The sequence below is a fragment of the Centroberyx gerrardi genome, chromosome 21 (genome assembly GCF_048128805.1).
Source record: "Centroberyx gerrardi isolate f3 chromosome 21, fCenGer3.hap1.cur.20231027, whole genome shotgun sequence".
Taxonomy (NCBI): domain Eukaryota; kingdom Metazoa; phylum Chordata; class Actinopteri; order Beryciformes; family Berycidae; genus Centroberyx; species Centroberyx gerrardi.
In genome coordinates, this window is record NC_136017.1 from 9229099 (window position 1) to 9252586 (window position 23488).

The 23488-nt window shown below is 42.5% G+C and overlaps 1 protein-coding gene across 1 annotated transcript; it reads right to left on the minus strand.

Moving 5' to 3' along the window:
- Positions 1–231: 231 nt before the first annotated feature.
- On the minus strand, positions 232–23226 carry LOC139926207 (sodium/potassium-transporting ATPase subunit alpha-1). The gene is made up of 23 exons (XM_071917833.2): positions 23059–23226; positions 22484–22597; positions 18431–18490; positions 16659–16760; positions 16242–16343; positions 15959–16072; positions 15250–15384; positions 14564–14681; positions 13691–13959; positions 12540–12848; positions 11082–11216; positions 10626–10818; positions 10346–10521; positions 9807–9943; positions 8258–8408; positions 7660–7828; positions 7108–7262; positions 6629–6752; positions 5917–6062; positions 5564–5694; positions 4696–4797; positions 2548–2639; positions 232–441 (listed from the first exon to the last, which is right to left on the minus strand). Exons 1-23 carry the CDS (start codon positions 23068–23070, stop codon positions 413–415), a joined length of 3075 nt encoding a protein of 1024 aa, XP_071773934.1. The 5' UTR covers positions 23071–23226; the 3' UTR covers positions 232–412.
- Between the last annotated feature and the right edge of the window lie 262 nt (positions 23227–23488).

Genomic DNA, 23488 nt, shown 5'->3' on the forward strand with positions numbered 1-23488 from the left:
GGTCATCACATTCCACAGACCCGACTCATTGATCGTGTAACATTGTGCGTAGCTGCTGGCGTCTGTTGGCGGCAGGAAAACCTTGAAACAACGTCCTCGTTCTGCATCGTGACTCTGAAACGTTGTTTTCGTCCCGCGCGCGCTTTAAACAGACAAACCCCCGTGAGAATCAACTCTTATGGAACAAGAAGAGCGTGTACAAAAGGAACAAACTTCCAAGCAGCCTCAGTGTACAGTGATACGGAAAAGTTTTTATTGTGAATGACATTTTCATGACCAAGACGTCCTTAATACATCCATACTTTGTTTTCCTTGTGCCGACTAACAGCTTGGACAGAAATGTAACATGGCAGTTAAGATAACGATGAAACACTGAACGCTCCCTCCGTGACGGCGCGAAGGTCGCGTTGACTCAGTAGTAAGTCTCCTGCTCCACCCAACCTAGAAACCAAAAGGAGACAGAATTAGGGACAGAGTTCGGAGGACGTTTTCGTCTCGCAAATTTCTCCTCCTCCTCCTCCACGTCTTTCACAGACAAATCCCGGAGCCGTTCCCCTTCGCGGTACAACGGGAGAGGGCCGAAAAAAGGTCGTGACATTTTCATGTTGCGTTCGGGCCGCGAGATGATATCATCCCTCACGCCGGCTGCCAGCCATGCACCGACTCGGAGAAATAAGACGGGGTCGCATGTGAGCAGGAGCGAGTCACTTCTTGAATTTAGAAACAAGGACGCCAAGACATGATGCTATTAAGAGACTCGTCCTGGAGCTTCTCCCTCGGCGGGGGACTGGCAGGCCGACTGTACGGACAGAGAGGTTGTGGCATTTTTGTCTCGCCGTGGGTCATGAGAGGATGATATCATCCTGCGGGCCGGCTTGCAGGGATCCATAATCTGCCCGGGAAGAAATGACTCGGCTGTGTGACTAAAAGGGGACGCTGGACTCGTTGACCTGGTCCTGTGGCTCAATAGGTAGTGCTCTGACAAGGCAAGGGATTGGGGTTTGATTCCCAGCCATATCATTAGATGCATGCACTTTTGGATAGAAGTGTCCATCAAATGGCATATTCGATAAAACTGGGCAGAAAGTGAGTGTGATTCAAAGCTTGAATTATGTGATTTAGAGCCCAGAGGAGGATAAAATCACTGGGCTAAAATCTTGGTTACCACTTTAGGATGAAAGTGTGTTAAGTAGGGTAAAAATAATCTATAATACAGATAGATATGGGCTAACAGCTAATGTCTGTACCCTTTTCTTGAGTTATTTTTTAATAAAAAATAACTTTAAATACATTTTTATGATTTTTTTTTAAAAGTAGAGGACTCTCTGTTTTCCTTTAAAAAGATAGAAATTGGGGAAAGTGTTTCAATTCAACTTGGATATGTTTTTTCCTCTCTGATCTTAACTGGGGTACAGAACACATTATTCACCGTGGATGGGCAATGGGATGTTCACTGATCTGTGCTGCGAGACTCAGATGTAGCAGACAAACAAACACACACACACGCACGCAGCTGTGTCACAGCTAACATGCATGCAGGTTGTGCACAGCTCAGTGGGTGGAACGCAGCGTTGACAATGGCAGGGTTGTGGGTTCATTTCCCAGCGGGTCGTGCCATATGTCACGCTTCACTGGTCTGTGTGGAGACTCAGTGGTGCCAGTGATAACAGACAGGACCACAGACACATGCTCACACACAGAAACACATACACAACCTCATACATATACTGTATATACAATATATATAAGCACACACACACCTGTGATTCAGCCTCATCATATCTGTCACTACCCTTCCTCTCTCTTCCTAATCTACCAGTGCCTCTGCTCTCTGTATTTGGCAGCGTATGTCAGCATCAGGTGAAGTCAAAAATCTGGTACTGTGGCAACACTGATATAGTGTGAAAATGTTTTACACAATTTACTGAAACCAGTGTTCAAAAAATGAAACCGCCTACCACAAATTAGATTTATATTGTATATGGTATATGGATGGTTTATATTGTAAAAGCATCACATCATCTTGTAGAATCATTTACCAAATCTCACATGACACCGGCACGGCAAAGGATGGCAATCAGCAGGTTGGTATAGATGGTATAATTTTTCTAAATTTGACAAATTTTTTATACATCTGCTCCTTTGACTGCATTGAAATTAGAGCTGAACAATGAATTGAGAAAAAATCTAAATCGCAATATGAACATCCGCAATATGAACATCTGCAATTTCCAAATCGCAGAGGCTGCAATTAATTTCTTAAGAGAGAAGAGCGTCCAAAATTGATTTCTAATCAAGGTGTTTTAGAGCTCCAAGTAATCTTTGGTCCATGAATCAAGTATAATATTGATGAAAACCTTTCATCATACTCAAACTCAGTAAATCCTGCACACTGACATCTATTTTTGTTTAACAAAATCAATTTTCTTTCAGCCCTAACTGAAATGATCCAATCCTTGACATCTATCTCCAAATACAGAGAACAGAGGCGCTGTTTCACAGTAAAGGTAACTAGGTAAAGCAGAAACAGCCGGTAAAAGGTCTTACCGCCTGGGTTCCGTCGGAGGATGTATCTTCTGGCTTCATCATACAGGAAGATGAGGAGGGAGTAGGGGAAGGCACAGAACCACCAGCATGGCCTGGGATGGATGGATGGATAGATGGATGGATGGATGGATAGATAGAGAAAGATAGAGTTACAAATGAAATGTGACAACTACAAAGACCATAAGAGCTATTTTCCCAGGCTTTTAGAGAGACAGAGGTAGTAAGCAATACTAGTACAGAGAGTTTTATACTATTATGGGTGGCTGAAGGTTCTTTATGAGCACACAAATAGCAAACATTGAGCTTTTTGCCACCCATTCTTGAGTATTATCCAACTATTAGAATTCATTGAGAAGCTAAAGCAAAATGAGTCACAAAATGTGTTGAATATGAGCATTCTGAGCTGAAGAGGTAACAGTTTGCGAGTCCTTTCTGCCTACAGCGATCACACTTACAAACCCCATGACACAAAGCTCGGAATGTGCACACACACACTCACACACACACACACTCACACACACATGCAAACACGCAAACAGACCCTCATAAAGTGTTTTCTCTTTTAAATGGTGGTTATTATGCTTGTGTATGCTGGTACTGAGTGTGTTTTTCTGACTTTTTAGTTAATGAAGTATATCTCATCTTTTCTCATCATCGCACATTTTTCTTTAGGTGGTTAGGAAAAAAACTACATGAGAAGTTAATCAGCAGAGAAATCTCTGACTTTGCCTCTCCAAATGTCAAAATATGTAGTCATATTGAAAATCACGATGAAATGAAACCCTACAATATGGTGTATCCTTGGGGAAAAACACTGACACATTGTTTGATTGACAGGTTAATTTACTGATTGGCTAAGCGACTGATATGATGCCTAATTTCGTGTTTGATTGGTTTAATATTTGCTGTCACTGCTATTCTTAATATTCAGGTCATAGTGAGATCCATTCTTATCTTAATTGCTTGCATGTCCTGAATTTCCTTTGGCAATAAGTACCTTTGTATTTCAGGCAGATATCTGAATATTAATTGAGAGAGAGAGAGGAAAGGGGAAATAGAGATATAGAGATATACACAGAAACACAGAAAGCAAACGAGACAGAAATAGGGACAGGAAGAGAGAGACTGTTGAGGAGGGATAGATAGAGAGAGAAAGAGATAGAGAAAGGGAGACAGCAGCCAAGGTTGGTTAAACATCAGCAGTCACCCGAAGAGAGAGGCGAGTGGGTGGGTGAGGAGACAGAAAACACCAGGAACAGATGAAAAGGCGGCAGGGAAGAAAAGCGGAAGCCGGAGAAGGAGGAGAAGCGGTAAAAACAATAACGAGGAGAAGGAGAAGGAGAAGGAGAAGGTTTAAGTTGGATGTGAAACTCCAGAGCTAATGAGCTTAACGCGCCCTTAAAGGTCTGACGCCGCTTTCTGTTCTCCTCTGTGAGGCAGAGAATCTCATTAGCAGCTCTGCTTCTGAGGAGAAAATTACCTGAGACGTTCTACCATCTGCAAGACAATATCCAGCGAACACTACGAGGAATGAGGACTTCAAAAGACTCTTTAAAAACTTTCATAGAGTACTTCTACGTGCTCATAGTATTCCAGATAATAGCTCAGGAAGTCATGCATTTCACATTTCCACCATGGCTGAACAGACCTACAGAAACTCAAACTTCATCAACTTTTTCGGGGTAAATTGTTTATGCATCTTCCATTTCTGCTCATGAATATCCATTATGCATGAACAGAAAGAGAATATTCCCAGTATTTACATTGAAAATGAGGCCAAAATACATACAAAACCCAACAGTGAAGAGGGAACGATGTGCTGTATTCACACCTCAGTATCCTAGATAATATCCTAACTAGCATGTATCCTATTTGCCTGTTGGGTTCAGTTGGGTATATCTGAATTACTGTTAACACACTAGGATGTTTAGCAGAAGCAGTTTAAAAACTTAATACTCTGCAATCACAAATAATAAAGCCTATTGTATAATTTCAATCTCAATATCGTGGAGTGCTTACTTGCTGGGTATATGAAGCTTCCATTTCGCAGCAATGATGCTCGTTTTAGTTGCTTACTTTAAAGAGGTGTGTGTGTGTACTTGTGTGTGTGGGTGCACTCGTGTGTGTGTGTGTGTGTGTGTTACTCACTTGAGGGGGTACATTCTGAGGGCGACGTCCATGCCGGGGCAGTAGGAGAGGAAGGCAGCCAGCGCCGTCTCCTCAAACAGTCCAAAGATCAGGATGCGGTTCCTGAGGAAGAGAAGAGTGAAGTGAAAAAAATACAATTAGAACAATTCAACTGAGATCTATGTAATTATTACTGCAGTAACTCATGTAAGGAAGTTCTATACTGTGATTATTGTTACAGCAACAACCAGTTAACACCAAGAAACCTTTCACCAAGAAATATTAGGATCACCAAAATACCTATAATTACAGCTGAGTACGCCATTCACATTTTCATCAAAGTAAAAACATAGGAGAGTAAGACCGATGCTTAATAGCTCTCTGGTTACTACTAGTTAGTTTTTTTTTCATAAAGCCATATTTGACCAATCAGATTACTTTGCTGAATTTACCAATAGCAAATGTTTGTTTCTTTTGAGGTGAGATGTTTTCAAGGTGCCTTATGTCACCGTTTTATCTCACCTGCACTACAGGTATCTGTCATTTTACCTTTTTTTTTCATGTGGGAATAAATAAACTTAACTAAATCAAACTCAACCGCAGTTATTATTTGCTTTCTAGCCTGACCAGAATGCATGGTGAGAATACGGTGAAACTGAATTCAACAGCTGAGGGTATGTAACTGTAATCAAGCTATTCAACTATGAAGCTAGTAGCTAGTATCTCATGCTGTTATTGCCTTTCCTATACTATGCAGTGTAAGGTAGAGGCTGAATAAACCCTAAAAAACTTGACTACAAGAGTACACAGCTTTATGGCATGAGAAAATCTTTGGAAAATGCAGGTTTGAAAGCCACTGCTGTGTGTATATGTCTCCGTGTATACATACTTCATTCCTTGCTGCAGGATGGAGTTCCTCCTGGTCTTACAGATAATCAGATCGGCCCACTGGACGACGACGATGCTGGCGAAGAACGCCGTGTGGCAGGTGAACTCTACGATCTTTCTGCGCTCGTACGTCTGGTGGATAGATAGAGGGAGAGTAGAAATACATTACAACTATGCCGTTCATTTAAGGCGTCAACAATACGTTCATAAATGTCGCTTTATCCCTTTCTCCACTGCTGTCTGTAACCGTAACCATGGATTGCTTTTCCACTGACATGGTGCAGCATGTGGCATTAGCATCAGCGAGGTAAACTGTCCACTGAGCATAGTGTTGTAAAAATCAGCATTACTGACCCACTGCTGTCCGTAGCTGTCTTCCAGGTCATTTACAAATTTGTCGTCCCAGTGTACTCGGATCCCCAGCAGGTCCATGGGTAGAAAACCATTCTCAGCCAGGATCACAAAGTACGTGAAGAAGCCTGCTGTGGCCTGCATCATACCTGACAGAGGGAGAGAGAGCAGCAGACTTGGGTCAGACAGTATTTGCAGATATTTTATGGTTTGTTTTGGTTTTGTGGTTTGCCAGGGCCGTACAGGTCCGATTCACCACATGTAGTGCCGGAAAGTTTGTTGTCATGCAGGAAACCCAACCCATCTGGCACTTCAGGCAGCTAACAAGAGAGGCTGAGGATTATTTGCAGCTACTCTTTTTTCCCGACAGAGAAATCAAATATTCTATGCACACTTTTAACCATACCCAGGCAGTGTTAGTTGTTTGTGCAGGGGACGAGGATTAAAAAGACACCAAGAGTCATTCATATCTATTTGGGGACAGTGAGATGTTTGCCAGTCAGAAAAAAATCCTGGCAAATCTTCTGGAAAATCATTTCTGACAATGAAATTATGAAAGATAGAGAAAGAGTTTGAACAGATCCATATCTTACTTGACTGACCTCAAACACAAAAATGCACACATTTCATTTCAGACCACAGTGGTTAAACAATAAAGGGATAACATAGTGTTATTATATGTGGAAATGCTGAAGTAAGAGTTGACCCCTCTTACCGATCTGTCCGTAGGCTATACTGATGAGCCTCTCGTTGACCAGTTTGTCTGTTTTGGGGTTTCTGGGCTGCCTCTTCATGATGTCGCTCTCAGCTTCTTCATAAGCCAGGGAGATGGCAGGAACCTGGGAGGCAACGAGAAGGGCATCAACACATGATGAAGGCCAGGGAGTAGATCAAGTGATTGATGGATCCACATCCACATATATGCACAGATCAGAATTTATCGTGGTTGTTTTAATATGTAAAACTTGCATGATCACAAGGAATATGATGTTTGTCTGTTGTGCCACAGAGTTAGAAATTTGACCCACTGTTCCCAAGTAAATCCGATCTTTGATAGTCGTTTCTCAAACTAGGTCGACCTTCTACCCACATTTCTGAGCCCTTGTAGGTCTATCAGCGTGATACACAGGAGAAAACTCCATCAATCAATCAATCAATCAATCAATCAATCAGTTAATCAATCAAAAAGCTCACCATGTCAGTTCCCAGGTCGATACAGAGGATGGTGACCGTTCCCAGAGGCAGAGGAATGTTGGCGATGATGAAGAGGAGGAAGGGTGAGATCTCAGGGATGTTACTGGTCAGGGTGTAGGCGATGGACTTCTTCAAGTTATCGAAAATCAGACGGCCTGTGATTTAAGACAAGAAGAAGAAATGAATGTTGTGAAGAAAGTGATGAGATGAGACAATCTGGCAGTCATAATGTAAAAAATAAAAATGTAAACAAATGCTGAGCGGACACAAACTACAAGGTTACAATTACAATTAGTTTGTCACTTTGAAAAATGTATAGGCCTTTTTTAACTGAACATCATCGCCTATGTGGATTGCCATTCATTTTAGGATTTTTTACATGAGTCAATACACCAGAAAGCAACCAATATCATCTTTGTTTCTCACTATTTAAATGCAATATATGAAGATGAACGTGTGTCATCCATCGAAAATTGAACTTTTCTGAGCCTTGACTCTTTTAAAAGTCAAACGGAAGCCTTCCCTTGATCCCTCGGGCGTAAAAAAACGTACCCTCTTCCACTCCGGTGACGATGGAGGCAAAGTTGTCGTCCAGCAGGATCATGTCAGCGGCCTGTTTGGAGACGTCAGATCCGGCGATCCCCATGGCGACGCCGATGTCGGCCTTCTTCAGAGCCGGAGAGTCGTTCACACCGTCACCTGTCACAGCCACGATGGCTCCCTGCAGAGAGAGGGAAGAGAGTTTAGGTGGACTGATGTCGCCATTGGAGAAGTCCTGGTCTTCAGTCCTGGTCTTTCTTTTTTGCTCGCTGCACTGCTGCTCCACCCTCAAGAGAAATTGTTTGAAAGTTGAGCAGTAATAATGTATGATAACTGCAAGGTGGGGAGTGATTTCCCCATTAAAAAAAAAAAGTCAACAATATTTGGATATACACTACCAGTCAAATGTTTTGACACACCTGATTATTTCAGAGTCTTTACTATTATTCTAAAATGTGAAAAATAACAGATTAACATTTGATTTCTTTAGGGGGGAAAAAAACAAGTACGAGAGACAAAGTGTCTCTGGATCCCGGACCGGAAAAGGTCAAAAGCCCTGAATCCTCATCCACGACTGTGAAAACGGCTGCAGTTGCCCTTCAGTGCTGACCTGTCTCTGGCAGCCCTCCACGATGATGAGTTTCTGCTGAGGCGAGGTTCTGGCAAAGACGATCTCGGTGTGGTGCTGCAGGATGTTGTCCAGGTGCTCCGCGGTCATTTCTTTCAGCTCCCCGCCGTGGACGACGCAGGCCTTGGCATCCCTGGAGAGGAAAACACAGCGGCGTTAGGACGGCGCTTCTGATCTCAGAGCCCGCGTCTGAGGCTGGGATGCGATCGGGGGGCAACGCGGGCACACAAAGGGGAAATAATGAAAGGAAAAGGCGAGCAGGGAAAACAGGAAATTCCATAAGAAAACAGACAGCGCCGGCCTTGGCGTCCCTTGAGAGGAAAACGGTGGAGTCGTTAGCAAAAAGCCAGATTTAGAGTAGAGGGTTCTACATCTTCAGGTCCTGCTGAAACCCTGTATCTCAAAAAAGCCAACATTTCTTGAACTGAGAAAAACTAGACGGTGTTCCCATTGATAGTCATACATTTGATTGATTTCATTGATATACATACATTTTGCCCAAACGGGTGACATCACCTGTCAATTATATTAAAATGACAGATAGGAACTTTCTGCAAGACACTGAAAACATCCATTTTACTTTGGGTCTTTCAGGCCAAAACAAAAATTCTTCTATTTTTTCTAACTGACAGTATTTCAGATGTAAATTGCTCTATGCTTGGTTGGATAGTAGCTTTTGTATTTTGATAGTGCAGCTGTTATCTGAAAATGAAGACTAAACTGGCTGAAGAGGCATATGTAGATCTATGTGTCTGCTCTGACTCGATGGTAAAAGCCTTTTTGGCTGAGCAGATTGCTGATCTTGTTTGCCAATGCTAATTTAATTTGGCACCATTAGTACTAATTAATTGGCTACCAATCTTCCAGATAGCACCCATATGAACTTTTGGTTGCCCAGTCACTCAAACTAAACTTTTTCAGAGATAATTGGACCTCAGGACATTTGGTGACCAGAAATGGGACAGTCACTAATTTAAATTATTACATTAAGTGCTTATTATTGACTGAATGGAATAAAATATTACACAAAATGGTGGAGATGCCACTGAAGAAGTACATTCAGAGTGAAGATTTACTTTCTGTTTTGTCATTTGTCAACGGGAATCGCTCGCCATAGCTACTGCTCTTGCTTGAAATCCAGTTTAAAGCACAGCACTCTTCTGCTTAAAACAAATTCATTTTTAGCATTGGAGTGCTAAAAACATGCTAATGGCTCGCTTATGTCAGGGTTATGCAAATCTATCTTTCTACTGTAAATGAGGGAAAAAAAGGCAGCGTTGTGAAGAAAGGATCCTTGTGGACACGCAGTCTTGTTCTGCTCAGCCACCAGGGGGCGCTATGAGTGTATGGGACCAATTCCAGTCCAAGTTACTGTAACTTCTCGACAGTTTTATTTTCTTTTATTACTCGTATCAAGATGACCCTTGATTGAAGATGATGTTGATTTGCATTTGAGCAGGTCTTACATGGCACAATGACAGAACTGGTGCAATGTCGTTCTAAATTGCTAGAAGACAGTGAGTGTACAAACCTGGGGTTGACCTCTGACACTGGAACGTTCAGACGAGCAGCGATGTCCTCAACGGTCTCGTTGCCTTCAGAGATGATACCCACACCCTTAGCGATGGCCTTGGCTGTGATTGGATGATCACCTGTTACCATGATAACCTGAAGGGGACAAGATAAGACAAGACTCTCAACCTGAAAGTTGTGCCAAGTTTTGCAGAAACTTTTGCCCAAAAGTCTACTTTATCAGGAATTGAGAAAAGCTGGCTGATTTAACTGTTTACACGCATGGATTTTGACAATGTTATATTTTTACAATATATTTTCAAATGGTTTGTTTTGGCTGACAGGGAATCAGTGCAGCTCTGTTCACATTCCTTTGAAGTTTGATTGACAGATACTGCGCTGGTTGCAGGTTTTAGGAACTGAAGAACATTATCTTGAGCTGAAAATCATTATCCTGGACTGTGAGTCAGAAAGTGTATAAGTTAGCGATGTGGTTTTGCAGAGATAGATACAAACTTTGGGATGGAGCAGAAGCCTGAAAAGACAGCGGAGACATACCTTGATTCCAGCGCTCCTGCATTTGCCCACAGCGTCGGGCACGGCGGCACGAGGAGGGTCGATCATGGACATGAGACCAACGAAGCACAGGTTCTCAGTGGGGAAGTTCACCTCCTCGGTGTCAAAGGCAAAGCCCTCCGCAAACTGGTCATCGGGGAGACTGTAATGGCAGAAACCTGGATAGGAGGATAAAAAAATACACGTCAGTCTTCATTTAAAGGAAGAACATCTTTACATTCCAGACATTAGGTTTTAGCCATGTATTTGAGCTGGACCTTACCCAGCACTCTCTCTCCAAGCCCTCCCAACTCGACATAGGCATTCTGGAAAGCGTCTTTCATCTCATCGTCCAGAGGCTGCTCTTTGCCCTGGATCAGGATGGTGGAGCAGCGGTCCAGAATCCTCTCTGGGGCGCCTTTCATCACCAGCAGGTGCTTGGTTTCTCCGGGAGTCGTGTTCTTATGGATGGAGAGCTGTGGGACAGGAGGTAGGAGTCAAAATAGAATTTGTCAGTCAAAGACACTGTTGGGAGTTAAGACGAACAATCAGACAAACAAAAGCAGATGACCATTATGAATATTGGACTTCATTTGTGGATGAAGAAATGGGGCCCGCTTCGAATATTGTCTTACATTGTTGGTACCTATTATAAGGCTAAACTATGTTCGAATTAAACAATATCCCATTTTGTGGTCTATCCGTCAGCTAATAGTCCTAAATGAGCTGGATTGGTTACCTGGTATTTGTTGGTGGAGTTGAAGGGGATCTCAGCAATCTTGTAGTATTTTTCTCTCATGTCTTTGACAGATCCGCAGCACAATTCAATACACTTCAGCAGGGCAGACTCTGAGGCGTCACCAGCCACATCTCTCTGTTGAATTATACAAAATATAAAGATATGGATCAGTGGGTTTGGCCCAGATCATACATCACAGCATCAGTGTCCAGCTAAAGCCTTCTACTTTCATTTTTCTACTATTTATTGTACATGACAAACAACAGTGTGTGCAAAGTTAAGAAAAATGATTCAAACAGTTGAAACCAAACCACTGACAATTCATTAATTTCAAATGGAGATTTTTTTTTCCTCAATTTCTCATTCTCTAAAGATTTTCTGCAGAACACTGACAATATGAGTTATTTCTTTGAAGGATTAGCTTTAAGAGTTGTGTTACTGAGACTGGCCAGGATGATACATCATAATAGTTTTAGAGTTATAGTTTGGGGCCTCACAAACTAAAACTCTCTGTGTAGGAGGAACAGATTGGGTGGATAAATGGGCCAACACAGGGACATGCACAGTACAACAATACAGTATTTGGATCAGTTTGAATTTAAGAGCTACATTCCAAAATAAGATGTCCATCATTTGAAAAAAATTGACACCATCTCCTACAAAATGACTGTTAACCTGAAAGCGAAGCATATTACAGGGTACTATTAAAGTTATGAGTCATCTTAAGTCCTTTGCTTACAAAATAGCTATGTTTATGACGAGTGTGACCGAGAGTAACCTGTTTTTGAAATTTTTCTGAAATAAATATGTAGCATTTTTCAATGAAACCTTTCAGTTGTATTACTTATGCTACATTTCTGCCACATTTCCCTCTGCTTACACTGTGCAGTCTGAAAAACATGGATACTTGCCTATATTCATTTAGAAAAAAGTATTTTTTTCTGTCTGGCCACTTTTTGCTTTGGCTATATATTACTTTCAATTATATGAAGTGTTTTGGGTTTTTTTGTTGCAAGATTTGCAGTGCAATTTGGCTGGGTTTGTAGTTTGGTATGGTCCCAACTGCTCCGTGCCAAGACATCATGCCAAGCCAGGATCAATCACTTCCCACATAGTAACTGCATCTCATCATTCAACTAAATAATAAATCAGCTAGTTCTAGTATCCAATTCAACAAAAAGTTCCAGGGAAGAAAAATAGTTCCAAGAGGTAATAAGGGTAAATTATACCCTCGGCTTGGTGTCATAACATATTGTGTGCTCCTTTACAATCAGGGTTAACAGATGGAGTTACACCAAAAGCCAAAGCTTCTATACATGTCAAGGTTATCGATATCTTCTTCCAATGTTGAATAATTCAGAACCTTTTGTTGTGGTCTCAATGGGTTAACTAGAGCAAAACGATACTGTTTGGTAATTAGAAGTTGTAATGGAGGATCTGCGCAGGATAGACTGGCACCTTCAGGATGGGAACGTTGCTCTGCTCTGCCAGGAAGACGGCGCGGTTGCAGAGTCCGGCGATCCGGGCCAAGCCGGCCCAGGTGGCGGAGCTCCTGTCGAAGGACGTCCCGCTCTGGTTCTCGGTGGTGTCGGCCTCGTGGATCTGGTTGTCGAACCACATGTGGGCCACGGTCATCCTGTTCTGGGTCAGGGTGCCGGTCTTGTCGGAGCAGATGGTGGAGGTGGAGCCCAGAGTCTCCACGGCTTCCAGGTTCTTCACCAGGCAGTTCTTCTTGGCCATGCGCTTGGCGGTCAGGGTCAGACACACCTGGAGATGGAAAGCCAGTGATTAGCTATCTTATCTTCAGTGTTTGCGTCAAATACTCTGTGTATCTATTGTCTAATGAAAGTGTCTCCTCTCCTCCACTCATGTTTTGGCCTTTTGTCCATGTTTATTTATGTTTGAACAAAGATTGTGACTTTGACTTTGAATATATATCTCTATCAGCACAAGTCAGGCATTATAAAGTGATAAGTACAGCAGCCAAACATAAATTGACGCAGAAACTCCAAGGTTTCCAGTGATATCCAACATGTCATGTTAACTAATGGGAAAATGTGGATAATGGAGGACATGATAATTTGTAAAGGTGACGTAATGATACTATCATAAATCCAATGAACAGTTTTTCATGTTTTTCATTGGTTGTACACTTTGAATGTTCTTGTAAAAAATAAAAATTGGTTGTCTTTAGAAAAAATTTTGCTACTAAAACATTTTCAGATTGTTATGTTGAAAGCTAACTATACTAGAGTCAATCAATCATCTTATGTTTAGGGCAGGGAGGGGGCGGACCCTCTGGCACTGCCAGCCAATCAGAGCAGTGTGTTTTTGGGGCTGCTAGAAACACCACCAAAACAGCCTGTAGCTCTTTAGGTGAGAGCGGGACACGAGAGAATAAATTACTAAAAATATTTATGAACTATTTTTGCATGAAACAAATTCGTATGTGTGCTTCTTAGACTCAAAGTAATGATATAAAAATGTACGAATAGTGAAAATTACTCCCCCCTTTATTTATCTGAGCGTTGAAGCTATTAAAGAAGAAACACGAGGAGAATATGAAATTCAGTTGAAACAGTCGAGACACAAAGTACACTGTAACTCACAGTGACGGTGGCCAGGAGACCCTCTGGCACGTTGGCGACGATGATTCCGATGAGGAAGATGACGGCCTCCAGCCAGCCGTACCCGAGGATGAGGGAGAGGACGAAGAAGGACACGCCCAGGAAGACGGCCACACCGGTGATGATGTGGATGAAGTGCTCGATCTCCTTGGCGATGGGAGTCTTTCCGCCCTCCAGACTGGAAGCCAGGGTGGCGATGCGGCCCATGACGGTACGGTCTCCGGTGTTGATGACGATTCCTCTTGCAGTACCTGGAGGACAGCGAGAGATTTTTTTGAGTCACAAAATAGTTGATTAAAAAAACTGACTTCAAATCACAAAACATCTGACAAAATAAAAGCATTTAAGATGACAAAATGGTTGATACAAATAACAGATTTACAGACATTTAAATGTCTAAAAAATTACAAAACAACAAATAAACAACATGGTCAAATATAACAGACTGGAAATCACAGATCCTTCAGATTAGTTCACCTATAAACTGATGAGCTCATTTATTTCCTGATTTAATAAAATTTGTGAGAAACACAGCAATAAAACTCTTCATCACCTCATCTCATCTCCTCTTATTTTATCTCATCTCACTCCATGTATAAGTAGATTAATTTTTCTAATATTTACCAACAACCATGTAGGTAACATGGCTAAAATAACACAGCAGAGACATTTATTCCTTTTTTTCAGCCTCCAGTAGGTTGAGCATGGCTACGGGATCCATTCAAGCTTCCATTCCCACTATTTTTAAAGTTAAATTTCATCTAATCCAGTTTTATCACAAATCAATCTTGACCCCGTAATCCCCTTCCCAGAGCCATTGATTTCTCTATCTTCCACTCCCTGTTTGTTCTCTACCTTCAACACAGTTGGTGGAGAAGAAAGCGATGTTCCTGGTCTCCAGTGGGTTGTCGTTGGAGAAGTCTGGAGTACGAGTCTGGGGCTCCGATTCACCAGTCAGAGAGGAGTTGTCCACCTGGGGAGGGGGAGAAGCACAGCGAGAATGAAACGCTGCAGATGAACAGTGAGGAAAGAATGACATGAAGTCTTCAGGGTTTTACAGCCGAGGGAGAAGAAGAAAGAAAAGTAAAAAAAAAAACAATGACTGGCATGTCGGACAGTATTGAGAACCGAAGTGTGGAAGATGACACATTTGGGTCAAAAGGAATTTAAACCAAGAAACAAACAAGACAACCTATGAACTGAAGCATTGTGATTTTGGCTTTGGAGGCAGAAGGTCAAAAGGTAAACTTCACATAAAGGAAGTAATGTTCATTCTTAACATCATCGGATGTTAAGCAAGTTTAACCGTGATTTACTGACAGTCAGTATGTGAGGAAATCATCGTTTCCCCTTTCCAAGGCCAGAATGGGCCACCTCCCCTACAAGAGCTGCCATCTAAAGCCAATCATTAAGTTTGGTTTTATTGGATTATTTTAAAGCCAGATGACCCAAAAGCTGTTTCAGAGGCCTTGCTGCCCAGGAGCCACTGGTCCGTACGAATGTCTGACAGGAGAGATGAAGGAAGACTCGGAGGTACGGACCTTGCAGCCGTGAGCAGAGACGACACGCAGATCGGCAGGGATCCTGTCTCCTCCTTTCACCTCCACCAGGTCTCCCACCACCACCTCCTCGGCGTTGATGCTCTTCTTCTCACCGTCGCGGATGACCAGGGCTTGCTACCACACCAAAGACACAAGATTATATTTCAAAGGTGATTTCTGAACATATTTTTGGCTATAAAGCTGACATTTCAAGAGGCGTTACATTTCCTGAGTAAGTTTTGCTTTTGTGGACTGAGATGTACCATGAGTAACTTTTGTTTGCAGCATCGCTCTAAGAGTTGACTCAGCAGAAAGTTGGATAAATATTCTTCTTTTGTTTCTCTTGACAGGAGATGTTGCCACATTTTGGTGATACACCCACGAGTTTTGGGGCTACACAGATGGGCAATGTTCCCAGCAGTAGGAAACAAAACAACCCATAGTCAAATGTGCAATCAGTGCAACAGTGCTGAGACAGCTCCCTCAGCACGGTACAAAATGTTCCCCTGTGGATCACTGCTTTCAACATGATGATCTGTAAGCAGCCACTGGAGACTGGAAACCTCCTGTCAAGATCTGGTGAGGGTCGGCTATTTGAATAACAGCGATGACGAACTTACGCCCATCAGTATGCTTTTTCCCCATTTAGGCCAATTATTTTAGCCACACAATTACCTCAAACTAGCACTGGGATATGTGGAAATCTCACCTGTGGGACCAGGTTCTTGAAGGAGTCCATGATCTTGGAGCTCTTAGCCTCTTGGTAGTAGGAGAAACAGCCGGTGATGATGACGACAGCAGAGAGCACAACGCCCAGGTACAGCTGCAGGGAGAGGAAAAGGAAAGTCTTTTTAATGACCAAGTCTCTAAAATATAACAGAGCACAAAATTAAAGCGGCAGTTAATGAAGTTGTTTATTGTCCTTCCTTTTTGGGAATTTCACCAGCTTTAAGGTAAATGACAGCTCTTCCATTTAGCAAAGTTCTCCTTACGTTATCATTGGCCGGTTCGTCTTCTGAGGCAGCCTGGATACCGTAAGCCAGGAAGCAGAGGATGGCTCCGATCCACAGCAGCATGGAGAAACCACCAAACAACTGACAACAAGATGAAAGAAATTCAAGATTCAAGTCTTTATTGCCACGTCAAGTTGGCCAGAAAGCGTTTGTGTCTCAGTGTGTTCTGGACATCAAATGAAACTATACATGTAGCTCCTACATACAGTAGATACCCACTGCAGTTGACTACAACTTATTATACAGGACTCTAAGTGCCTTAGTAGAGTGAATTTGTGTTTCCCAAATTTGAATATTCAAAAAAATGCTCACAAGCAAAATGTTTTGCATGTAAAATGTCACACTCCCGACTATGAGTTCCAGTAAAATCCCAAAGAGATGAGGAGTCGCATTTACCTGTCGACAAAACTTGACCCATTCAGGCGTGGTGGGGGGAGGGGTGAGGGCGTTGGGGCCGTCCCGGGCCAGGATCTCCTTCGCCCTGGAGGAGGAGAGACCCTGCAGAGAGGAGGAGGGAGGAGGAGAGAGGAGGAGGTGCAATTAGGACGACAGTCAGAGGAGCAGGAAACAATGGAGAACGAACAAGGAAATGAAATAAATCAAGATTGGCAATACACACTTCAGGCACAGTTGCCCCATACAGGTTTCCCCAAAAAGTTATGTATCACTTCACTAGAGAGAAAAGGAACTAGGACGGAGGTTTGACTGAACATGTGGACTAAAAACACATTCTTCTTTACAGCAACAGCCTGGGGGGTTGAAGGAAAAATGGGAGATTAAAGAGAAGAGAGAGTTAAGTGATGTCACCTGAAGGCAGAAACTATCTAAAGATTACTTGTGAAAACATGTGTAAGCACTAATGTGTGTGTGTGTGTGTGTGTGTGTGTGTGTAATCTAAGGAATTACACAAGAAAAACCTGTATGTCCAGTTTGCCCCGCTACTCTCACTGCCCCCTCTCAAGCTACTCAGTTTGTCCCCGTTTACTGGAGGGAAACAGGATGAAAGGTGAGTCAGACTGACACACACACACACACACACACACACAGATACCTCCGGAGGTGCAGGATTAAAGTTCGGCTGACAAAACAGAAGACGGCAAATACACGGGAGCGGAGATCTGAGTAATCTTTAAATCACTGCTTCCGCACTTCCGCAGTTTAGTCTAATTAGACAGTAAAAAAAATACAGTGTGTGGTAAATGATGTATGCGGTAATTATGTTGTGAGTTGTGATACAGAAACTACGACACTGACAGGAGAGAAGGAGACCGAGGAATGGCTTCTTTCCATTATCAATGAATCCTTGTTTTCCAAACCAGTCAGTGTATTGCCTTACAGGTTGTTCCAGTGTTATTACGCTGTAATACTGGGGAAAAAGGAGCTGTAACCTAAAGCGTCTCTGAAACGTCTTTGGAGGAGGACCAGGAGTGAAAAGCAGCAGTTTTTTTCCGTTGGTAGGCAAATAGGAGCGGTGTTCCTGTGTGAATGAAGTCCTTGTTTTGGAGGCAAACCCAGACTGATCAGATTTCAACAGATAATCATCATCAGTCAAGCATTTGGTCAGTGTGGGGTTGTATTGTATTGTGTAATGGAATTCTGTGTGTGTGTGTGTGTGTGTGTGTGTGTGTGTGTGTGTGTGTGTGTGGGTGGGTATGTCCTCTATTTGTACGGTGTGACCGGCCTTGACCCTTGAAATCGTCAGCCTCCGTTTACCCACGTGAGAATGTATGTGTGTGTGTGTGTGTGTGTGTATGTCTGTGTGTGTGTGTGTGTGTGTGTAAATATACAGTTTACAGACTGCTAAATCTTCTGCATCTGTACTACTTAAGCTATGCTTTGCACTATGATTTTGAATAGGTGGATAAATAAATGAAGAAATGTGTGTGTGTGTGTGTGTGTGTGTGTGTGTGTTTGTGTGTGTGTGACCTCGGTTTGTACTCCTAGATCTTAGCCTCTGGGTTTATCATCTTCCATGTTATTGTCACTGACAACCAGTAGAACAACTTTACTATCAAGCCTCAGTCCGAGGACACGCTTCCTTACACACACACACACACACACACACACACACACACAAATGGGTAGAAAACATATACAGTCACACATTCAGACGCAGATAGATACACACTCCAACACGTACACACTTGCGTACGCATAGACTCACTCACCCTGGTTAGGTCGGTTCCGTATTTCCTGTGAAGTTCATCCAAGGTTAACTTGTGATCATCCTATGGAGAGAGAGAGAGAGAGAGAGAGAGAGAGAGAGAGTTAGAGATTGGAGACATTGCGTAAAACAAGACAAAATCCCTGTCATTTTGAAACTGCAGATATTATCTGCTTTGGCTGCGAGGATTAAAATGTGTCCTGTCATTTCCCCCCGAAAGAATACGGGGAATAGAAGGATGACGCAGCAAAATCTGAAATCTGATGAGGATTATGGATGCCTGTCCATACAGTGTGATTTAAGATTAAGTCAAAGCAGACATTCGAGTAATACTAGATTGAAAACTCTCAGCCAAACATGAGAGCTAAGCCATGCAGCTCATATAGACGCATCTACGCAGTCACTTTGCCACGAGCGAACAGAATCAATGCAACCCAACTGATCTTTACTCCAAAATATATTGCTTATATTTCATGTAGAGTTAAGCTGACTGTCCTGATTCTTTAAGACTCACGGTTGAGCTTTTAAAGTCATCATCAACATGAATTTGTCTCTAAAGCGTCCAACTCATCGCTCATTTGATCTTATACCGTGCTTTTTTTCGGATGAGAGAGTGTGTACTTCCCAAACAAAGCCTCGTCGAATAGCAATCTCATGTAAAAAATAAATGCAAAAATAAAAGTGGATCTGCAAATGATCAAACCGGAGAGGCTGACGCATTCGTGTGCCCACACTGTGTTTTCGCCCACAGTGGAAGAATGAGTAGGGAAATTGTATGCATGCAACATAATTTGGTGCAATATCATCTGTCATTATTTTATGCCATTGTGCAAGGCGGTAGTGTAATCTTTAGTAGATGCCTGATACATCCACAGTAAAGCCTCCCACCCGCTGGTTCAGGCTTCCTTGGTAGTTTATTTTGCAACGTTTTGACCTCAAATATGTGACAAATGCCGGCTGTGGTTGAACTGATGCTGAACAAACCACTAAAGGAACATTACTCCTGTGTGCAAGCATTTGTTTTCCATTTTCAGTATCGCGTACCATGACATACATTAAGATGATTATTTTTTATGTGCAGTAATTACTTTTCCATTAAATAAAATTGTTAGATCTTGGACAGTATGCCACTTTGTGCCCCTTCGTGCTTGTATGCACTATGTATTATTGGAGACATTTTATATTATGACTTTCCTTTGGACTATTATGAGAATAGAATTGTTAAAGAAATGATTTTTTCCCCTTGTAAATTGCGATATTATTGTACTAGTATACATTTTAGCTTTCACCTCAACCATTGCTGGTGCATATGAGAAATGATGAGAGACATGAATGAATGAATGAATGAATGAATGATACATCTTAGTTTTACATCCCTACTATTATGTACTATTAGCATGCACTAATACGCATTTTCTCTCCTTTGACCTCTTAAAGATTCATGTTTCTTTGTGCTAGCATGAAATTTTACTTCCATCTTTCACTGCTTGAAATATACAGTATGTAAAGAGTGTATGAAAGACATTATGTAATACTAATTTGGCCACTTTGAACTATATTTGAATTCTCGGAGTTTAGTTCGACCGCCGAAGGATAAAGTGTGTCTCTTGAGCCTGATGTGTTCTCTCTATCCAGCGGTTGGTGGAGAAACTGGGTGTGACTGCGAGGTGCCGCTTGCCTTACCACAACTTTGCATTATAATGATGCAGGCAAAATGTGCCACGCCAAATGTGCCATGCATAATGTGCTATCACATGCCCCCAACTCCTGGTTCTTTTTTTTAACTGTTTAGTCAGCAGTTTCTTCTGCAGTGTAGAGGAAATGTCGGCTCTGGCTGTGACACCCAGGCTCGCTGACACACACTCTAATCATGTGGCCAGGGACACACACTCCTGAAACACAGCTTACGAAATTCTTCTTGAGGGGAATGCTCACGCCCTTGTTCCCCGACTCCTTCAAAGTGAATATGTTTCTATATTATGGCGGTTTTGTTTGGACTTTGTTACATTTTAACAAGCCGCCAGCTGCTTGCTGTTGCCATGGGAGTCGTTTCCTTTGTCTTTGGCTGGACTTTGATGTCTCTTTAAATTGTGCGATGGTGCAATAATCATTAACATGTCAACGAGACGGGCCACATAGAAACCCGCCCATACTCTTACTACTGCCTTAGTACTGACCAACATGCTGTCATTTTTATCCATGATCAAATTCTGAACCTTTTAGATCATCAATACACGTGCAATAGATCATTGGTGCCATGCAAAAAGTTTGTGTTTCCAAAAGTCAACAACTGAGAAAGACTCACAATACACTTTCAGCAGTTTGGCTCGGTCTTTGATTCATTATAATGTTTTCCACACACGGGAGACATTGCCCGCTGTTAATTACGCTGATGATACGGTTGCTATGCTATACGAATGTCCTTCAGCGGCGGCAGGACTTTGAGATATAGTTAAGTAGTATGGGGGACAATAATCATTAATATGTCACCTAGACCTGATTTTATTACCTAATGGGCCGGGCTGAACACGAGACCGCAGCCTCGCTCTGTGACTTTGCGGATGACATTGGCCAGGCAATGTCGCCAGTTTCCTGAAAACCATCGTTAAAGTTTAAAAAAAACTACGACCAAGCCACGCCGTTCATGCATGTGCATTGAAACTGTGAAATAAATCTTACTTCTCTGTTTCTGAAAAGTTAACCTTGTGGAATATACAAGGTGTCTGCAGGAGGCTGACAGCCGTACTTGATGACCTTGTGAAAGACAGCGACCGGTGTATATCTAATGTAACTTTATACTGCGTTATTCCATATAAAATACACTTATTTGTGCATTTAATCATGGAGTTGTTACTGAAGTTTTATTTGGACTTTAAGATGAGCATGAGACCTGAATCTTACTCAGTGACCTTGTGAAGGACACTAACCGGTACATATCTTAAGTGACTTAAAGCTGCAGCTATGGCATTTTGAATTTTAACAATAAAAGCAAGCCATTTTCAGGGTAGTTACTGTTTTCTTACAAGTTTTGTCAAAGAAAGATAACTTTTGGTCCCGGAGAATTGAAGTGGCAGATCTCAACGTGTCAAAGTATCCACTTAATACAGATTTATTTCTGTATAAAACGCCATTAAAGTACATTTAAAGATAAGAGTTGATGGTGTGGAAGAGTTTTATTAGCCCTTTTCTTGGACTTTGAGATGAACCTAAAGCACCTCAGTGACTTTGTGAAATGACCTTGGCCAGCTACACATCCAGATTCAAGAAAGAAAGATCCCAACGGAAACTGGACTGCTGACATTCTTCCACCAGGATCTGTCAAACCCAACTTAACTTGCACACATCCGACTTCACAGTTCCAAAGTGTCTGAGCACAATCCAAAGTGTCTGAGCACAATAACGTGACTTTAGTTTGTGAGTGATCGTCGCCAGAGGGAAAATAAACTACCAGCCTTGTCCCGCTCATTAAGCTACGCGTGATCGGAACGATTTCAGGGAAATTAGAGGCCTGTGAGAGAATAGTGCACATGTTAATATGTGTAGGCCCTTGTCTGGAAACCACACTACAAACCCTATTTGTGTCACTAACCTACTTCTACAGCATGGAGTCTTTCTTCAGTGGGGTAAATGAGGTAAAAGGACCTCGAATAAACAACAACTGAGGAGTCTGCAATGACTCCACTGTGTCTCACCCAATATCTCAGAGCTGAAAACCTATTTAGATAAGTAGGAGTTAGGAGTGAAGTATAATAACTGTGAGCTGCTTAATGACATGTGACGGTGCATGCAGTGATATAAGTAGCAGTGTTTATGAAGTGCTGGTCAGACAGTTATTTCTAAAGTGTCTAACGGTGAAGTCAAAGTTGTTTGTCCCTGCTGTGACTCTATCATTGCTGTGACCAAGAGTGTAACGGAATAAGTTTGTCATTAAGTATGAGGCAATGTGTACGCACAGTTCCAGTTCAGGAAGTAATATTTGAGTCGATAAGTCAAATCTTGTCAGACTGAACTTGCCCAATTCAAACAGTAAAGACATTTTTTTTGTTTGTGTACTCACCAGGTCCACTTCTTTTTTCAGTTCATCCATATCCTTCTTGTCCTTCTTCCCCTTCTTGCCCTTCTTGTCTCCATCGTCCGAGGTCGCCGCCAGCTTGTAATCATCTTTCCCTTTCTGGTTTGGAGAGAGCGAGACAAAATAAGCCGTTTGTCCTCTGCAGGAGAAGACTGCACACTTGGTAATGTGGGGAGATGACACTGAAACTTCCCCTTTTGTTGTACGAGTGAAGACAGAAAACAGACTGTAAACTCTGATTTATAGATAAGCTGCACAACTACTGTAATCATTGCTGTCACTGCTCGAAAATGATTCTTGTGCCACTCATCAAAATCTCCTCTTTGACAGTTTGAAGAATCCTGAAGCACCAAACACTGTAGAAAAAAAGCTATACTCGCACAGCAGATTTCGAAATAAAGGTACAAAGTACTACAGGCAATCCCCAACTGTCATGCTTAACCAATAACTTGTGACGTAAAACATGGTCTAAACTAAAACTAGTCTAATCTTGATTTAAATACCGATCTAAATATCCTTAGGAACCAAGCCAAAACACTGGAGAAAGTGCCAATACTTACTCCCAGCCCCATGGTTGCAGTTCAAGTCTGGGGAGAACAGTCAATCCAATTGTCTTTTTAAATTGCAACTTTTCTACTCCGCCTCTCCCACTCTCTCTCTCTCTCTCTCTCTCTGCCTCTGTCTCTCTCTCGCTCTCTGTCTCTCTCTCTCTCACTGTGTCTTCCTCACTCCCCGGAGCAGAGCAGATGGGTCGCTTCACATTAGCATACCTTTATACCCCAAACCGGCTCACCTGCCCTGCGAGGAGGAGCTTAGGGGCTGAAATGGGACAGGTGAGTGGTGGAGGGAGAAGGGGGGAGGGGAGGGGAGGGAGGGGATAGAGGGAGGGAGGGAGGGAGAGAGAGAGAGGGGAGGTGCCGAGCCGAAGGTTTCTGAGCCTCCGTCTCGCTCACTTCCCTGTTCCGCTCTCCTCGTCGCTTCCCCTCCTCC

What these genes read in the sequence shown, in the direction of transcription:
- LOC139926207 (XM_071917833.2), bottom strand. An exon ending in GGGTCAAGTTTTGTCGACAG is followed by an intron (nt 16,344 to 16,658) that starts GTAAATGCGACT and finishes TCTTGTTGTCAG; the next exon opens with TTGTTTGGTGGTTTCTCCAT. An exon ending in CTCCACCAACTGTGTTGAAG is followed by an intron (nt 13,960 to 14,563) that starts GTAGAGAACAAA and finishes GCTGTCCTCCAG; the next exon opens with GTACTGCAAGAGGAATCGTC.